At 46.0% G+C, this 17,487-nt stretch overlaps 1 protein-coding gene across 1 annotated transcript in view; it reads right to left on the bottom strand.

Moving 5' to 3' along the window:
- Window positions 1-83: 83 nt before the first annotated feature.
- The window catches only part of LOC128829845 (complement C4-like), a 93,196-nt gene continuing 75,792 nt past the window's right edge, over window positions 84-17,487 (bottom strand). The window contains exons 36-41 of the mRNA XM_054015234.1: window positions 16,460-16,568; window positions 13,204-13,293; window positions 12,729-12,821; window positions 10,689-10,772; window positions 1,747-1,879; window positions 84-326 (exon numbers count right to left, since the gene is read on the bottom strand). Of these exons, the coding sequence (XP_053871209.1) occupies window positions 185-326; window positions 1,747-1,879; window positions 10,689-10,772; window positions 12,729-12,821; window positions 13,204-13,293; window positions 16,460-16,568 (651 nt within the window). The 3' untranslated portion in view covers window positions 84-184. The remainder of the gene's footprint in view (window positions 327-1,746; window positions 1,880-10,688; window positions 10,773-12,728; window positions 12,822-13,203; window positions 13,294-16,459; window positions 16,569-17,487) is intronic.

Raw genomic sequence — 17,487 nt, forward strand, 5'->3', positions numbered from 1 at the left:
GCCACGCTGTCCCCACACAGTAATAAATCCCATCCAGGGAGCAGGCAGTTATTCATAGAAACACACACAGTAACAAAACAAGCTCTGTTATATGTTCCTAGACCTTTAATGCTTTATGGGCCATACCCAGCCCAGGGAAAGAGTAGCACTAACAGGTAGAGGGTACGTTGTGTGACACCAAGATTCAAATGTTGCATTTGTTTATCTCATACTCATTCATAAAATCATGGAGGTCAACACAAGGTTTTCGGCGAGTGGTGGCTTTGCATGTGTTACCATCTGGAATCTCCTCTATCCAAGTTTGTGAATCGAGGAAGTACTGCATCCTATGTAACAATTACAATAACAAAGGAGGTGTTAGTTAATGCTGAAAGACAGCTTTGCCTAAAGTATGTGAAGAGTATAAACCCTGTGGGGTCTGATTCATCCTTGGGCTAATAACTGTAAGGTCAGTGGTGTTGCACCAGCCGTGAATCTGGCCCTAGGCCAGATGAACATTGCCTGGTTTCAGGTTTTGCAGCAAACATGAAACCTAATCTGGGCTCCCCAACAGGTTCACTCAAGTTTGAACAAGCTTTGGATTAGGGCAGTCCCGGGATGATTTATGGTTTGGGGTTTAAACCAAGGTAAATGTGGTAGACTGGGTTAAATTTCACTTTGAGTTTTGGGAGTTCAAAATTTTGTGACGGGAAATGAAAAAAAATCATACAAACCAGAATTGGTGAAACTCCCCAGCTCAGCAAGAGGACTTGCTAAGGTGGTGCAAGGGGGTACACAGAGGAGTAATGGGATAAAATTGGAGTAAAGACATATAGGCAGAATCTCAAGAGACATACAGTGAGAGCTATTAGGTGGTAGACGACCAGAAAGATAGTGAAAGCTATAGTGCTTTGCCTTCAGCCATTTAAAACTGGAATGGAGAAAGCACCATAGGGAATAGCCTCTAACATGATGAGAAATGCTTTGGGGCCCTATCCGAGGCCTACTGAAGACAATGGAAGCTTGTCCATTGACTTCAATTGGCTTTGGATCAGGCTACAAGTTGTCCCGGAACTGGGCCCACAGATTTTACTCGGTCCTTCCTGAGGCAAACCCCTACTTCATGCAGTGGAAGCAGCCTTGATTTTGAGAGTTGTTCTGTCCCCATATACGCAGCACAGGCTTCCCATTAGAATGGGCATTTTTGTTTCTTTTTTTAACCCCACTTTGCCAAAAGAACAACGTATTCAAATTTGTTCTCCAAACACAAACATAGTTCAAGGGGTTCTCAAGATACTGAACTGGAGTTTCCCATTCCCCATTTCCTACAGTTATGATACCATAGCCTCAGGACCAGATTTTCAAAAATAGCAGCCTACCTTGAGCCTCCAGAGTATGCATGCCTGGCTCTAGGCACGTAATTGTGCATGCAAACATGCAGCTGTGCATGCAGAATAGGTAACTGGGCAGTTACCTGCTTGGGTCAAGCAGCTGCATGTTACAGTGCAATGACCATTTTACCTGTGTCGTTGCATATTTTGCAGATGGACGAGGGCAGCAGAATCAGTGCCTGAATAAGGGCCTCAAAATTTGGCCCAATCCTTTATAAAAAGAGCATTCTAATAAAAAAAGTCCTCAGTTGCAGACTTCCCTGGAAGATAATAGATCTTGGCACATCTGACTCACAGGTCACTTCACAGTTCAGTATCTGTTGATGGACCTTGCAACATCAGTCGTTATTGCTTATAAAGGAGGCACTTTACTTACTTGTTGTTGCAGTCAATAGTTTGCCCATCTTTCCCCATCAGAAGGTATTGTTTGCCAGCCTCCACCTTTAATTCGCAAGATGAACGCTTTAAGAACTGCCGGAGATCACCTATCTGGATGGTTTCATCACCAGCTATTGTGGAAACAAAGAAAGCGCCATAAACGGCTTCTGACTGATACTAGTAAAAAGAAAGTCTGTAGTGGTCACAGTAAGAACTATGTTTTTTCAACAGTAAAATAAACTTTTAGGGACAGATTGTCCAGTGTCCTGCACCCTGTGGAGTCATGTACACCATTGCCAAGCAAGTGTACATCATTTCCATTTGCTTTTAGTAGCTTTTTAAAGCCACTTGACCAGGGCCGGCTCAAGACACCAGTGCAGCAAGCAGGTGCTTCGGGCGGCCAACGGAAAGGGGCGGCACATCCGGCTCTTCGGCGGCAAGTCCCTCAGTCCCTCTCGGAGGGAAGGACCTGCCGCCGAATTGCCGCCGAAGAATGAAGCGGCGGCGGTGGAGTGCCAATCGCAGCTTTTTTTTGTTTGTTTTTTGCGCCGCTTGGGGCGGCGAAAACGCTGGAGCCGGCCCTGCACTTGACACTGGTGTAAATGACACACAGAGTGCAGGGCACTGGAGGGTCTAGCCCAGCAGTTCCCAAATTATGGGTCAGGACCCCAACTGCAGTCGCACCATCAGCAGCTGGGAGTGCCGCTATCCCTATTGTGCGTAGGCCACCATTTTGTGCCACACAGTATGACCTCCCACGTACAGCATCCTCTGTGTGGCATGATCTCTAACACAAGGTACGTGTGAAGTCACTCTGTGTGGAGGATGCCATTTGCTCTTCAAAATGGTGTCCTCCAGGCAGTCTAGTATTCTGGACAGAAAGAATTCATTAAAATGAGGTTGTGCCAGCAAAAAGTTTGGGAACCCCAGGTCTATCCCTTATCACATACTCTTCAAATCTGAAACAGATTTTTTGTCCTAGCATTTTATTAACTAACTTCCAAAGCACTGAATACTACCAGGGTTGATTGCTACTAATAAATATTTGACAGTGCTCACTTTATCCTCAGGCACATAGGATATCTGTCACCATTGCATTCCATTTGTCACCACTGCACATACACGGTGAGGGATTTTATGTGGAAATCTAATAATGAAATGCAATAAGCTGTGTTATTGGCTCCTCAACCCTGAGCACTTATCCACCCGCACCCCCCAAAACAATTAGGAAATAAAGCTTAAGTTTCCAACAGTAATATTGTCTTTGTCTGCCTAGCGCTCGCTAAATTACTTAGTCTCGATTGCAGTAGACTCCATTAGAATACTTAAACCTATCAATTTCTACAGATCTCTGTTCTACTGGAAAACCAGGAAATCTAGGATCCCATAGACAGTGGCGGATTAATAATTTTGCCACCCCGAGGCCGGGAAATAATTGCCGTCCTGACTCCGCCCTTTCCCCGCCCCCATTCCAATCCCCCCCAAAGTCCCCGCCCCAACTCTGCCCCCTCCCTTCCCCTATTGGAGCCCTTCTCCAAATCCCCGCCCCCGGCCCCGCCTCTTCCCCCAGCGTGCAGCGGTCTCCCTCCTCCCCCCTCCCTCCCTGCCCCACGAAACAGCTGTTTTGCGGCGCAAGCACGGGGAGGGGAGAGAAACAGGATGCGGTGGCATGCTTGTCGAGGAGACGGAGGTGAGCTGGAGCAGGGGGGTGGGGCGTGGAGGGGAGCTTCCACCCCTGCAAATTTGCCGCCCTAGGCCTAGGCCTTGTCGGCTTAGGCAACAATACGGCGCTGCCTATAGATCAACAGATGCAGTGCTTTGTTCCAAAACCTAGTTTCCCAATGGAGCTAGCTGAAAAATTTCAGCTGGAATTTCTCTTAAGGTGTGTTTACACTGGAGCTAATAGGTGTAAACTCCAGCTCACAGACACATGCTAGCTCTAACCAAGCGGGTGCACTAAAAATGCAAAGTGTAGCTGCAGTGGTATGAACAGTGGAAGGGGCTACCACCCCAAGTACAATCCCACCTAAGACCATACGTACATGCTCAGGGCAGCAAGCCCTTCTTGTGTTGCCACAGCTACATGTCAATATTTAGCACATTAGCTCGATTAGTGCTAGTGCAGGTATGTCTGCTGAAGCTGGAATTTACAACTTCCATCCCTTAGTATAAGACAAGATAGATGCACACAGCTGAACAAAGAAGTCAAAGGAAACGAGACAATATTGGTCAGCGTGATAGGCAGTGGTCTTTGCACAGTTATTGTCATTGTCAAGTTTATTGCAGGCATCACAGCAAAGAGGAATTTTAAGGAGAATGAGATAGCTTTGCAGATGTTCACTGGAAGCTCCTCTCAAGAATGAGGGGCAGCACTGGCGAAAAGCGCAAAGGTGCTTGTTTGAAAATGTAACCAGTGGATGACGGAGGCTGGCATCATGGGCCACTCAGAAATGGTTTTGCTTTACTAACTACTGTATTTGCTACCAGGCAAAGCAAGGGCTATAATCACACCTTGACGGGTAACATCTTGCTTCCTGAAGTATCACAAAGTGATTTTGAAGCATCAATTCATTCGCACACACCCCAGAGAGGCAGTTCATGACTGCTATGCCTATTTTACAGATGGGCAAACTGAGGTGCATAGAAGGTGAATAATTTACTCAACAACACATGGAAAGTCAAAGGAAAATGCTGGGAATGGAGTCCAGGATTCCCAGACCTTTGTTCTAACTACTAGAGAATGCTTCCTGCCATTCAGGAGCTTCTCACAGACAGAACTGTACTAGACTGTAAATCTTTCCTTTCCAGATAAAAGAAGCAACCACCTCTTCTTCATAAAAAGGACAAAGCAAATAGTTCCATACATTACTGGGAGCAAATAAACCATGGGAACATGTCAATATTTAGACTGTACGTTCTTTGGGCAGGGACTATGCTTCCTTTTAGGTGCTCAGATATTATGCTGATGGGGGCCATAGAATCATAGAAATGTGGGACTGGAAGGGACCTCGACAGGTCATCTAGTCCAGTCGCCTACAAATACCTAGATCTGTGAGGCCACTCAGGGAATGTCTACACAGCAAAGAAAAACCCACAGCTGGCCCATGCCAGCCGACTTGAGCTGCAGGGCTGTTTCATTGCTGTGTGGACTTCCAGGCTCGGGCTGCACCCAGGACTCTAGGGCCCTGTGGGGTGGGAAGGTCCTAGTGCTTGGGCTTCAGCCCCAGGTTGAAGCCTACACAGCAATGAAACAGCCCCACAGGTTAGGGTGGCTAGGTGACCAGTTTTCAACTGGAAAGTCTGGTCAAAAAGGGGACCTGACCGTGTCCAGTCAAGTCCAGTTACTGTGAGTGAGGGAGGCGGGAAGATGTCAGGCCATCACCACCACCAACCCCTACTCAGCCGGGGCCACCTCCTACCTGCGTTGGGTGGCTGCAGCTCCCAGGCCCAGTTCTGCAGGTGAGTCCCTCCCAACCCAGGCAGAGCGGAGTGGGGGGCCAGAGGGAAAAGCAGTGAGTGATGAGGGGAGGGGGAAAGAGGCAGGGCAGGGGTGGGGCCTCAGGAGAAGAGACAGGGCAGGGGAGGTTCCAGCACTGGTGCTGAAGTTAAATATTTAAACATTAAACATAAACATTGTTAAATATTACAATGTTGGCAACCCTACCGAGCCCTGTGACCTGTGTCAGCTGGCATGGGCCAGTCACAGGTTTTTCTTTGCTGTGTAGACATACCCTCAGGTCATCCTTATGGCTGAAATATGATTCCAAAATTCTGCTCCTTCTGGACATTTTCAAGTCCCCTTGCTGGGGAATCCCCTGGAATAAGGAACTCCCCAGCAGGCACAGATCAGGCAGGGATAGTCCCCATGCCTCTCTCACCACAACCGGAGTGCAGTGGGGATGGCGAGTGGCTGCAGTGCACTCTGCTCTACTATCCTCAGGTGACGTGTGGTCCCTAGGGGAGAAGTGTTACCTGACACAAGTTAGAACAGTTCCTTTAACCTGCACAAGGGCTGGGCCTGAGAACTGTGGAACTGGGTGTTGTGTCTCAGCTTCTTCTCTTTTATTCCCCCTCTCCTGGCCAGGTTTGTGGGGAAAGGGAGTCCTCCTTTGCTGGGTGCTCCCCTAGGCTCTGGCACTGCCATTTGAGCACCTACACTGCTCTTACTGGAGTCCTACAGCCCAGCCGGGAAGCAGGCAATGGAAAACCCAGAGCTACTCTCTCCTCCCAGCCCTCTGATGCTGGTGAATGGGAGAAAGGACTGCAGCTTCACAGTGCACAGCTGGCTTCATTCCAAGCTGTGCCTATGTCTGTGAGGAAAGCAGTGGGAAGCAGCTGCGGGGGAGAAATTGGCGGGCCTGGTTCAAACACTCCCAGAGTCTGGCTCAGGGATCCATTTTCCATTCATAACCAACCACAAATTTTCTTCTTAACACAGTCACCTTTAAGGGCCACAGTTTAGAGCACAGAGGGCCACAAGTTGGCTACTCCGACCTAGGTCGATAACAAACATTAATAAGGATACTACAAGTCTCTTGTTGCTTTGATATGTAGCTTTTTAAACCCATCTGAAGTTTTGTTTAAATTGTATAAAGATGAAGAGATTTAGGAAGAAAAGCTTTTAAAAAACAAAGACACTGGTTTTATGTTTCATTACAATCCACTAACTCACCTTTGTCCTATGACTGCAGAGGTGTTCACTGTCCACTTCATTTTGAAGGGTTTCTTGCAACATGTGTTAACTCCCTGTGCTTAACAATCTGTTTCACCTTGTATTTAGCTGTGACACTCTGAGGGCTTGTCTACACTTAAAACGCTGTGCCACTGCAGCGCTTCAGTGTAAACCCTACCTATGCCAATGGGAGGGATTTTTGTTGGCATAGGTAATCCAGATCCCTAAGAGATGGTAGCTAGGTCGATGGAAGAAATCTTACGTCTACCTAGCGCCGTCTACACAGGGACCTAGATCAGCTTAACTACCTCACTCAGTGGTGTGGCTTTTCCACACCCCTGACTGACATAGTTAAACCAACCAAATTCTCTAGTATAGACCAGGCCTGAGTACCTTTCCCAGATCTGAAGAAGAGCTCTGTGAAGCTCAAATGTTTGTCTCTTTCACCAACAGGAATTGGTCCAATAAAATATATTATCTCACCCACTTTGTCTCTTTGAAAAACAAAAGCAGTAATTTATTTAAAATAGTTTACGCTCACACTCTTTCTTCAAAGCACGCAAACCTAATCGTTGTCATCGGCTATCCCTCGATATGAGGATGTCATCTGCCAGGGGGAAAAGTCATTGATGAGACTTAAGATGGTTCAGGAGTCCAATCCATGCTCTACAGGTTCTCCCACATATGTGACTGGTATCTGCCTGGAGAGAGCACAACTGCTGGCCAGGATGCTGTACATGCTCCTTCCTTCTCAGTCTCTTGAGCAAGGTGATTCTCTTCAAAACGGGCTGTGGCTTGATGTGTGATGTGATACCACTGCAGTCTATTGCCAGCCAGCTCTTCCCAATTCGTGGGGTCAATGCCTCCCTTCTTAAGATACTTTCAGGGTGTTCTTGTAGCATTTCCTCAGTCCCCTGCAAGTCCTCAAACCATGATTAAGTTGAGAAAAAAGGACTTGCTTCGGAATACTAGTATCAGCCATCCCCACACAATGAGCAGCCCAGGGAAGTTGATGTTTCATAATCTTCACCTCAACATTGGTCGTGTTTCAGTGCTTAGTGTAACAGGCAGAATCAGAAAATCTACATCTCCAGTGCTGCTGACCTGCCCTACAATGATGCATCCTAATATGCTCGTGGTTTTCAACCTGTGGTTCATGTGAGGCCCGCAGTCTATGTCTAAGGGATTTGTGAAAGGTTATTGGTAACACAGAACAGTAGTTTTCAACCCTGTGGTTTGTGGACCCATGGGGACCTGCAGACTGTGTCTAAGATTTCCAAAGGGGTCCGCACCTCCATTAGAAATTTTGTAGGGGTCCGTAAATGAAAAAAGGTTGAAAACCACTATATGCTATTCCCTCAGAAACTACTGCATAGAACATTCACTTCCCAGCCATAACAGGGATCATAATAAGAACATAAGAACGGCCATACTGGGTCAGACCAAAGGTCCATCTAGCCCAGTATCCTGTCTTCCGACAATGGACAATGCCAGGTGCCCCCAGAGGGAATGAACAGAACAGGTAATCATCAAGTGATTATTCCCAGCTTCTGGCAAACAGAGACTAATCTCTGTGTTAAAATAGGTCAGATGATCCTATTCTAGTTCTGGGCCAGAAAGTCATGGATTTCAATATTACTTCAGGACTTGGGCTTGAGCTCATTGCCGGGGTTGAGAACCTACCTCCAGGGGGAGAGAGAAGGTGCTCAGATACCACAGTGACTAGAATGACAGAACACAAAAATACTAACACAGCAGTGCAGTACGGGTAGTGGTGCTGCACTGTATTACTACTTGGGTAGGACATAAAAGTAAGGTCACTTCTGCCTGCTTCTAGCAACATTCCAGATGGAATTTTAAGATCTCATGACATGTTTTGAAAAGAGCAGAGAGCACTACTGTGCTGGCCAAATTCTCCTTCTGAATACAATGCAAAATAGCAGGCATAACTATGGCACATATACAAATCTTAACAGCAACAATTAAAAGGCATCCCAAGCTGTTTACAAGATATTGCTCTGTTCATAGTGGCTCCTGGCTTCTTACACAGTCTCTGCACTATAAAGTATTATGGGATATCCTGAGTGTGAAAAGTTCTGGATATAAAACCTAATCCTAAAGTTGAATATTTCAAAGCAAATAAGATTTCAGTGTGACTTGGAAAAAAATATTAACCCTTGAAGCCCAACTCTAAGAGAATTTTATTTATTCACTAGTTTAAACTTACATCAATTTTATGTACACTATTTCAAATCCAAAGAAAAAAGCCATATAGTAATATATGCTGTCCTACATGTGCATTGCTCCCTTGAGTAATACAGCAAGTGCTGCAGATTTGTTGTGTAGTGCAAGACTTGTAGGGCATGTATGCCACATAGTGGACTCAATTTCCCTTACAGCTAGGAATGCAAAGGAAAAGAAAGATGGATTAGGCTTGCTTACTTGAGCAATTATGTCATTTTGCCGCAGGCCCATTGTAGTCAAATTGCCATCAGTTTTTAAAATTCTTATGGCTTGTAGATAACTGTATGGCTCATGCTGTAGTCTGATAAGTGTTCAAATCCATGGCGGGATTGTAACTATCTGAGAAATCACCATAATAGGCTGGGAGAATAAGAGCAAAGAGAACCTTGCAGTCTATGGATTTCCTGGCTAAGACCCTGCAGATTTCCTAGAATTAATAGATCCGTCCAGCATGTTGCTGGACTCCTCCAGAGTCACTGTTCCTAGCATCCTCACCCCCCATATAGACAATGCCAAGGACTGCATTATCCTACCTCCTGCACTCGGAAACCACTGAGTTCACATAAGCTATCTCTGGACCCACACACCCAGGGCCAGATCATCAGCCAAAAACTGGACCACTGGGCACATAACAAAAGTTCTGCTCATCCAGGTGTGACGACCGCTCATTCAGGCAAAGACCAATGCCTTCATTCCATCCCATCGGGGGAATGAACCGACAAGGCGGGAGTGACCATGGAAGCTTTCGGAACTTTAAAGTTTTTCAGTTTGCTCTGGGAAGGCAAACCTCCCAGCTACAAGACCAAGAGGTTGACAAGATACTACAACCAACTGATGTCCACAGCAGCTGAACTTCCCCTGGGATATGGATACTAGAATGGTGGTGGCACAACACCTACTTTGAACCCACCCACCATCAGCACAAAGTCTTCTGCAGGACTGCGCCACTGCAGCAATGGAAGCAAAGACAATCTTCTTCTCTTCTGTCATCACAGGTACAAAATCCAGGCTTGAAGGGCTGCTCTCTCTAGTTTACCAGCTAATTGGACTTCATAATCCATCCATTGGCTCTGAGCAGCAAACACTGTGGTGAGTTCTCATACTATCACGTGGGAATGATCAACTGAATCTGAGAGAAGATTTTAAAAGACAGGAAATCCTAACCTGGACCAGATAGCTCTAACCACGCGCTAACTGAATATAGTTCAACTCTATCACACTAAACGAGGGTCTAGAAACTTTGAGAAATATTTGAGCCGCTATCTGTAAAACTAATCCATCTTCTTCTTGGCTGGTAAAATCCAGTAAGTAACAAACCCTGTCCACCATGAAAAGAAAAGACCAGTGTCTTCCCTTCAGCGACACAAACTGGTATGGAAGACATATGTGTGAAAATATCTAATCATAAAACTCTCCACTGGTCTTCTCTCCCTGAAAGGGAATATGTACTGCTCCTAGTGGACAGCATTTTATTCCTCCAGTCTTCTGGAAAGATTCGCTGGTTCATTTGAACCAAAACTTTTGGAGGCTCTGAAATGTTTAGATCTATTTTCACCACATTTATCTCCCACTGGGATTGGAACTGACAATGTGCTGAAACAGCATGAGAAAGGCAGGTCTCTGGGTATTCCTAGCTGGGACAGGAGTGGAAGTCCAGTCCTGCTTTCATAAGATCCCAGCCTTACTTTACAGACTCAGAGAGGTTTGGATGGCCTGTATAACTATTCCGATTTTGGGTGATTATTCTAAACTGAATTCCAACTTGAAACCTGTTGATGTTCACCCATTGCTAGTATGGTTGTACCTAATTACTAGCAAATATCTATCTCAATCCTGCCTTTAAAACAAACAGATTTTTCATTGGCTCTCTAGTACAATGGCCTGGTCATTTCTGTTAAAACATAGAAAATGGAACTATTGAATGAGTATTATTGTCCTTAGAATGCCACCAGTTTGGTAGAAAAAATTACTTTCCTTGGAGAAGGCCAGATTTTGCCATAAATGAATGCAAAGTTTATACTTACCGACTTTTAGGATTCTTTGGATTTTGGTCTCATAGTAATCAAAAGCATTCCTTTGGGTCATCCCCAGGATCTCTACATGGTATGCTGCAACAGGATAGTATTTGTGTGAGGATGAATGCAAATATTAAAAAGCATACAGAAAGGAAAATCAAATACACTTTAAGTGGTTTCCAGCACGGAGGCAGATGTGCTACCAAGTGATACACAAGAGAACTGGAAATCTGAAAGACAACTGGTAAGGTATGTACTTGACAAAGCAGACACTGATCAGGAGTTTGTGGGGTTGAACCCCCTCTGCCAAATGTGACATTATCCTCCCACTTGGAGATAGACCAGACTATAGCAGTAGGTTTCCTGGACTGCTGCACCAAGAAAGGCCTGTCTTTGTCCTACCACTGCATTCATGTGCACGTCACTAAAGCTGCTGAGCCAGATTCTTCCTCCAGTATCTCCCGCACCCTGTATATCCTAGAGAGGTGCCAGAGAGACAAACTTACATATGAAGAGGTATTTAGCTGGCTCAGCAGGCAGAGCCGGCTCTGGCTTTTTGGCCGCCCCAAGCAAAAAAAAAAAAACAGGGCGGCAAAGCAAAAAAAAACCTGCGGCGCGGCCGGAGCGCGGGTGCAGGGGGACCGGCTGGGGGGGAGGGAGCGGGCGGGAGAGAGAGAGAAGGGGGCGGCCAGAGCTACAGCAGGGGCGCTGCCATGCGGCCCCTCCCGCTGTGCCGCCTCCTGCCGCCTGCCGCGAGGGCTCCGCTCTGGTCAGCGGGGAGGGAAGGAAGAGGACTGCCCTGCAGGGCGCTCTAGTTTTCTGCGCGGCCGGAGCGGAACAAAAACAAAACAAAAAACAAAAAAGCGGCCGTGCCGCCCTAGGATTGGGCAGAGTGCTGCCTCCAACAATCTGCCGCCCCAAGCACCAGCTTGCTCACCGGCCCTGTCAGCAGGTTTGGGAAGGAAGGAAACGCTAGAAGGAGTCGCCTACTCTTTGCTATCCCCTTTCCTACCAGAAAAGAAGGATAGTTTGGTGGCTGAGGCATTAGCTTAGGCTATGGGAGACTGAGGTTCAATTCCCTACTCGTGGATGTCTTGGATGGCCTTGGGCAAGTCATGCAGCCTCTCTGTGCCTATCTGTACAGCACTTCCCTACCTTGCTGGGGTGTTTTGAGGAAAATACATTATGGAGTGTGAAGCTATTTGAGATCTACTGATGAAAACTGCTATATAAGAAATAGGCCTTAATATTATTACCTAACACCAGGGACCATGAGGTCAAGGCTCCAATGCCACCAGTCTTCTCTGAATCAGAGTAACATACTGGTATGCATTCTTTCTTGTCCCCCAAACCCCGCCCAGCCAGACTTCTCATCACCCACTCACTGCCCTTCTCCCCAGCCCAGATGAATTCCTTGGAAACCTCTCTTTTTCTTTCCCCTGTCCAGAATGACTGCCCTAATACCCACTCGTCTCCCCATCCCAGACAGACTCCAAGCCAGAAACTCTGCTCAGTTTAGGGGAGGTTCATTATAGAGAGAATTTACCACTAGAGATGTCAGGGTCAAAATGAACTGAATGAATTCTCCCCTGACAGCTAGCTGGGAAGGGGAGAGACTTCTGGAGCAAACATGAACACACCTACTCTGCTTTTTGGGTTGCTGGACTTAAGAACCTGAGGGGAAAAGGCCACTATCCAACTTACTTGGGGGTGGGTCATTTGCTCATGGTTTATGTTTATGAACCCTGTTTGCGGTGTTTTCCCAAATTAACACTGAGTCACTTCCCTCCTTTTATTAAATGTTTCTTTTCTACACTCAGCCTCTGTGCTTGCGAGTGGGGAAGTATTGCCTCTCAGAGGCACCCAGGGGTGGTGTGTAATTTCCCCAGGTTCCTGGGTGGGAGCTCAAGCCGGTTCTGTGTTGTATCGATGGAAAGGAACCACTAGATATTGAACCCGGCCCTGGCTGCTGCTGGCTTCACCTGGCAGAAGGTTCACATAGAGAAACACCAAGTTTAAAAGACATTGAAAACAACTTTCATGTCTTACCATAGTCTACAACAGGGTGGTAGCATGCAAAGCTTTCCCGTGTATCCTCTGCCATGGCTTTATTGAAAGTCATTCTTCTTCGTGGACAGGGACCTAGATTGAACAATTTAAATATATTCAACAGTCGCACTCTATCCTAAGAGAAACAAATGATTGGAAGCTGAAACTAGACAAATTCAGACTTGAAATAAGGTACAAATTTTTAACACTGCAGATAACTAACCATTGGAACAATGTACCTAGGGATGTGATGAATTTTTTTATCATATTGAAACTTTAAATCAAGACTGACTAACTTTCAAACAGAAGTTACGGTCTTGGTGCAGATACTACTGGGTAAGGTTCTATGGCCTGTGTTTTGCAGGTCAGACAAGATGATCATAATTGTCCCTTCTGGCCTTAAAATGAACAGCTGGCTGCTATGAAGGAATGAATTCATTTGGAACTGATTCAATCACATTTATCAATACCTTACCTTCAGCACACTGGCAAACCTCTGCATGGCACAGCTTTGATAACATGGCACTCTGTCTGGGTGCACTGTAAAATATACTGCATTTTCTCCCTAAAGAAAGGAAACAAAATAATTTAATTCTCAAGCAGCCTAAACTGGAAAAGGTGGCGATGGGCCAGAGTTACAGAGTTCACCTTTGCAACTGAACATCCCCAGTGCACTGAGGGTTCTTCTGTGCAACCTGCATGAGCAACTGCCGTCCCTTAACCCTATAATATTGATGGAAACTCATGGTTTGGATTCCAACTGAACAATGTGTTTAATTTTAAACCCGTTTCATCACATAAAACATCTGTTTAAAAAGGGACACAGTCAACACTAATTTACAAGTTTTAAATAATGTCTATTAAGGACCTTTGTCCTATGAGCCATCTTTCTATCTCTGGGCCAGATAGTGTAAATCGGTCTAGCCCAATGTTTTCATTCTGCTCAGAATTATGGCAGGTGGGGAAGATCGGAATCTAAACATCCCAGGATGGGGGTTTAGACTGGGCCCCAAGTGGTTGCTTGCACTTTAGAGCTCTGGAGTTTGCCTGTTCTCTGCTATCCTCATCTGCTAGCAGGGGCAGTCTGAAGAGAGAAGAGAAAGAGAACTTAATAACCTTGCTGCTTTTAAGTCCCACAAGGAGTGGGACTTTGAGCAACCTCACATCAGGGTATCTTTCTTTTGCAAGTACAGTTCACTGCCATAGCATTTAGAGACGATAGCAACAACTTTGCTCCCTATATTATATGGGTCTGAGGAGGCCATTGCCTCTCAGAGTATGTCTACACCCAGGGCCAGCTCCAGGCACCAGCAGAGGAAGCACATGCCTGGGGCGACACATGCTAAGGGGCGGCATTCTGTCCATTCTTGGGGCGCCACAGTCCAAGCGGCTTTTTTTTTTTTTTTTTTTTTTTTTTTTTGCTTCAGCAGTTCGGGCGGCAGTCTGAGTGGCTTATTTTTTTTTCCTTGGGGCGGCAAAAATGGTAGAGCCGGCCCTGTCTACACCACAAATGAAGGTGTGACTGTAGCACGGGGAGGGAAACCTGTGCTACCTGTAATCTAGCTAACACAGGTTACAATAGCAGTGATGTGGTAAAACAGGCTCACCCCCTGAGTAAAAGCCCGCTGGGGACTCTGGGAATGTATTGAGGTTGCTAGAACCATGCCACTATATCTTCACTACTATTGTTACTCATGCTAGCTAGATTAAAGCTAGTGTTGGTATGCCTACCATGCTCCAGTCACAACTTCATTTGCAGTTGCAGTGTAGACATAACTTGAGAGGCACTATCTCCACTCTGGTTTAATGATGTTTACACAGAGAGCACAGCCGCCTCTGACTTTCTTTGAACAATCTCTCTTTTATTTCTCACCCATCGAGTACCATACACTGACTATTTAGCTTTATCCTGGTTTAATCAGAACTTCAGTTGTAGTTTGGCTCATAAATCTGATCACTCCAAATACCAATGGCTCAGTCTTCAGTCATAGAGTCAAGCAAGTGTAATTTAACCTAGTTTCTGTCTGCCTATTGCTACAATTCCCAATATTCTTCTTCCTCACCCCCAGGCTCCTTTATTTTAGCAGCTAAAATGAAATCTCAGATATTTACATGGGAATAAGAAATGCACCAGATCTTTCTATAGTGTATAGAAAGCTGCTATAGATGACCCCAACCAAAGCTCCAGATTCAAACAGTGCTGAAGTTTCTGGATCTGGATTTTGCAACTGGCACCTACCTTTAGAATAGACCATACCAAAAACTGAAACACCCCATTTCCCCCTAAAACTTTGAAATCTGTAGCTAGATCTTAATTTTGCAACTTGATTCCATTTCTAGAAATCAAAAAAGGTAAATGAAATACTTTTACTATGTCTGTAGAATGCCTAGCATAACAAGGCTCTGATCCTGACTGGGGACTCCAGATTCTACTGGAAGACATATGATATTTTGCAGTTGAAGTGTCTCCTTTCTATAAAGGACTTCTAAGAAGCCTAGGATTTGGAGTACTTAGCTGGTTTGTGGGTTGGATGTTGTAAAGGAAAAGAGATGGTCTAATAAACAAAGTGCAGTGGTGGACAGATCCACAATGGAAAGCTTAAAGGAGAAAAAGTTATGTAAAACATTGACTGTTTCTTGAAAAAAAAAGTTCTGATGCAAATTCATCAATTAAACATTTTCTAGTCGATAAACGATCCACACTACAAATACCACCACCATGTATGGCACTAGTTGATCACTGTGCTAATAGTACTATCAGAGGCCAAGGTTTGAATCAACATAGAGACTGAACTAGTCTCTTTGGCCCAGATCCTCAAAGGTATTTAGATGTCTAACTCCCATTCAATGTATCGAGTTAGGAACCTAAATACCTTTGAGAATCTGGGCCTTTGTCCTAAGAGTTGATCCAAGGGACAAATTTGGGGAAGCTTGGTCTACTGCTGCTGGTGCTTTATGCATAGGCGCCGACTTCCCCTCTTTGCCGTGGGTGCTCAACCACCCCTGCCCTTGGCTCCCCCTCCCCCTCCATGAGGCCCCGCCTCTTCCCGCCTCTTCCCCACCCCCATTCCAACCCCTTCCCCAAAGTCCCCGCCCCAACTCTGCCCCTTCCTTCCCCCTATTCCAACTCCTTCCCTAAATCCCGCACTGGCCCCACCTCTTCCCCGCCTCCTCCCCTGAGTGTGCCACGTTCCCGCTCCTCTCCCCCACCCGGAGAGTGCTAATGCTGCCAAACAGTTGTTTGGCGGTGGCCCGGCGGGAAGCGCTGGGAGGTAGGTGGAGGAGTGGGAGTTGGAAGGGGGGTGGGGGGTGAGGGAAGCTTGGTTGCTGGTGGGTGCAGAGCACCCACTAATTTTTCCCTGTGGGTGCTCCAGTCGGTGCCTATGGCTCTATGTGATCTGTGGAGATCAATTTTACACAAGCATGAAAAGTTCACTTAAAAACCTCATACAAATAAAATATGTATTTTCAATCCCCTGCAATCAATGGAAACCAGGAGATCACTTCTTGAAAAGATCTCTGTTAAAGTGTGCTCTCGCTGTGACGTTACCAGTCATTATTCAGAAGGGAGTCTTTGCATTAAGCACTGTAAGAAAAATATTGATTCACACATTGCATTCCAATATACTAGGGTTTCTTCTCAATGGACAGAAGGAAAAAATTCAGTCTTGGCATCTTTCACTTTCTTAATAGTTTCATGTTCATTTTTTCTATACTACGGGTCAGCTTACCAGGGTTGTAAAAATCATAAATGATGGCATTTGCTGGCTGTACTAGACCCATGGGATTGATTTGCTTAGCCCCGAATGACACACAGTCTGGTTTGGATCCATTGCTGAGCTGCAGAAAAAAAGCAAACACAAACAACATTTATTACAAAAAGAGAATTCATGCTCCCCAACCACTCCCCAATTTATTCGTGCCTATAGTGTTGGTCCTGCTGAACACTTTTTTTCTGACAGCATGGATGAATTAACTGGCTGTTTCAGCCACAAATGCATAAGGTTGTTCTTTCTCAGGTTATTGGGCGCTTTGAATCAATATGCTAAAAACTTGCTATTAAAGAATAAGCAGGTTTATTGGCTGTGTACAGCAGCGATGGTCTTCTCTTTCTGAGATCCTCACTCCGGAAAGTATCCCTAATCATCAGAGCACTTGCTTTATTTTAAGCATGTGCTTAAGTCCCACTGAAATCATCCTGAACAGGAATGGAGGCTTAAAGGCTTTCCTGAATCAGGCCCTAACATCCCAAAGTGCCCTGTGCCAATATGCACTGGTTCTTTTATAGAAGTAAGGGACAGCTTTAGACCTTTGTTAACTATGTAACTGCATAGGGCATGTGGCAGGGTGGACTAGGTCCGGAGGCCCCCTGCTGGAGGCCTTTCCCAGAATAGAGCGGCGAGAAGTCCTCTAGTAGTCTAGGCAGCCTAGAGTGGCTGCAGAAAAGTGGCCAATCAGAGGGACTGCGAGAGCCACCAATAAGGGGCCAGAAGGGCCAGATAAAAGGCAAGCAGCAGAGCAGAGCCTTCAGTGGCTGTGTGGCACTTGACGAGGGAGGACCAGGTGCGTGGCTGGACTGCGGATAGCTCACTCCAGACAGCTCACCAGACAGAACTGAGCCCAGCAAGGCTGCCAAAGACTGGATGCCTGGCTGGCTGGATTGAGCAGCAACAGAGCTGTCAAAAAGTCAGTGCGGGCAGGCTGAGCCCGGAGAACTGAGCACAAGACCTGGCCAGACCAAACAAGGGTACCGAGATGT

Source organism: Malaclemys terrapin, chromosome 1 (assembly GCF_027887155.1).
Source record: "Malaclemys terrapin pileata isolate rMalTer1 chromosome 1, rMalTer1.hap1, whole genome shotgun sequence".
NCBI lineage: Eukaryota > Metazoa > Chordata > Testudines > Emydidae > Malaclemys > Malaclemys terrapin.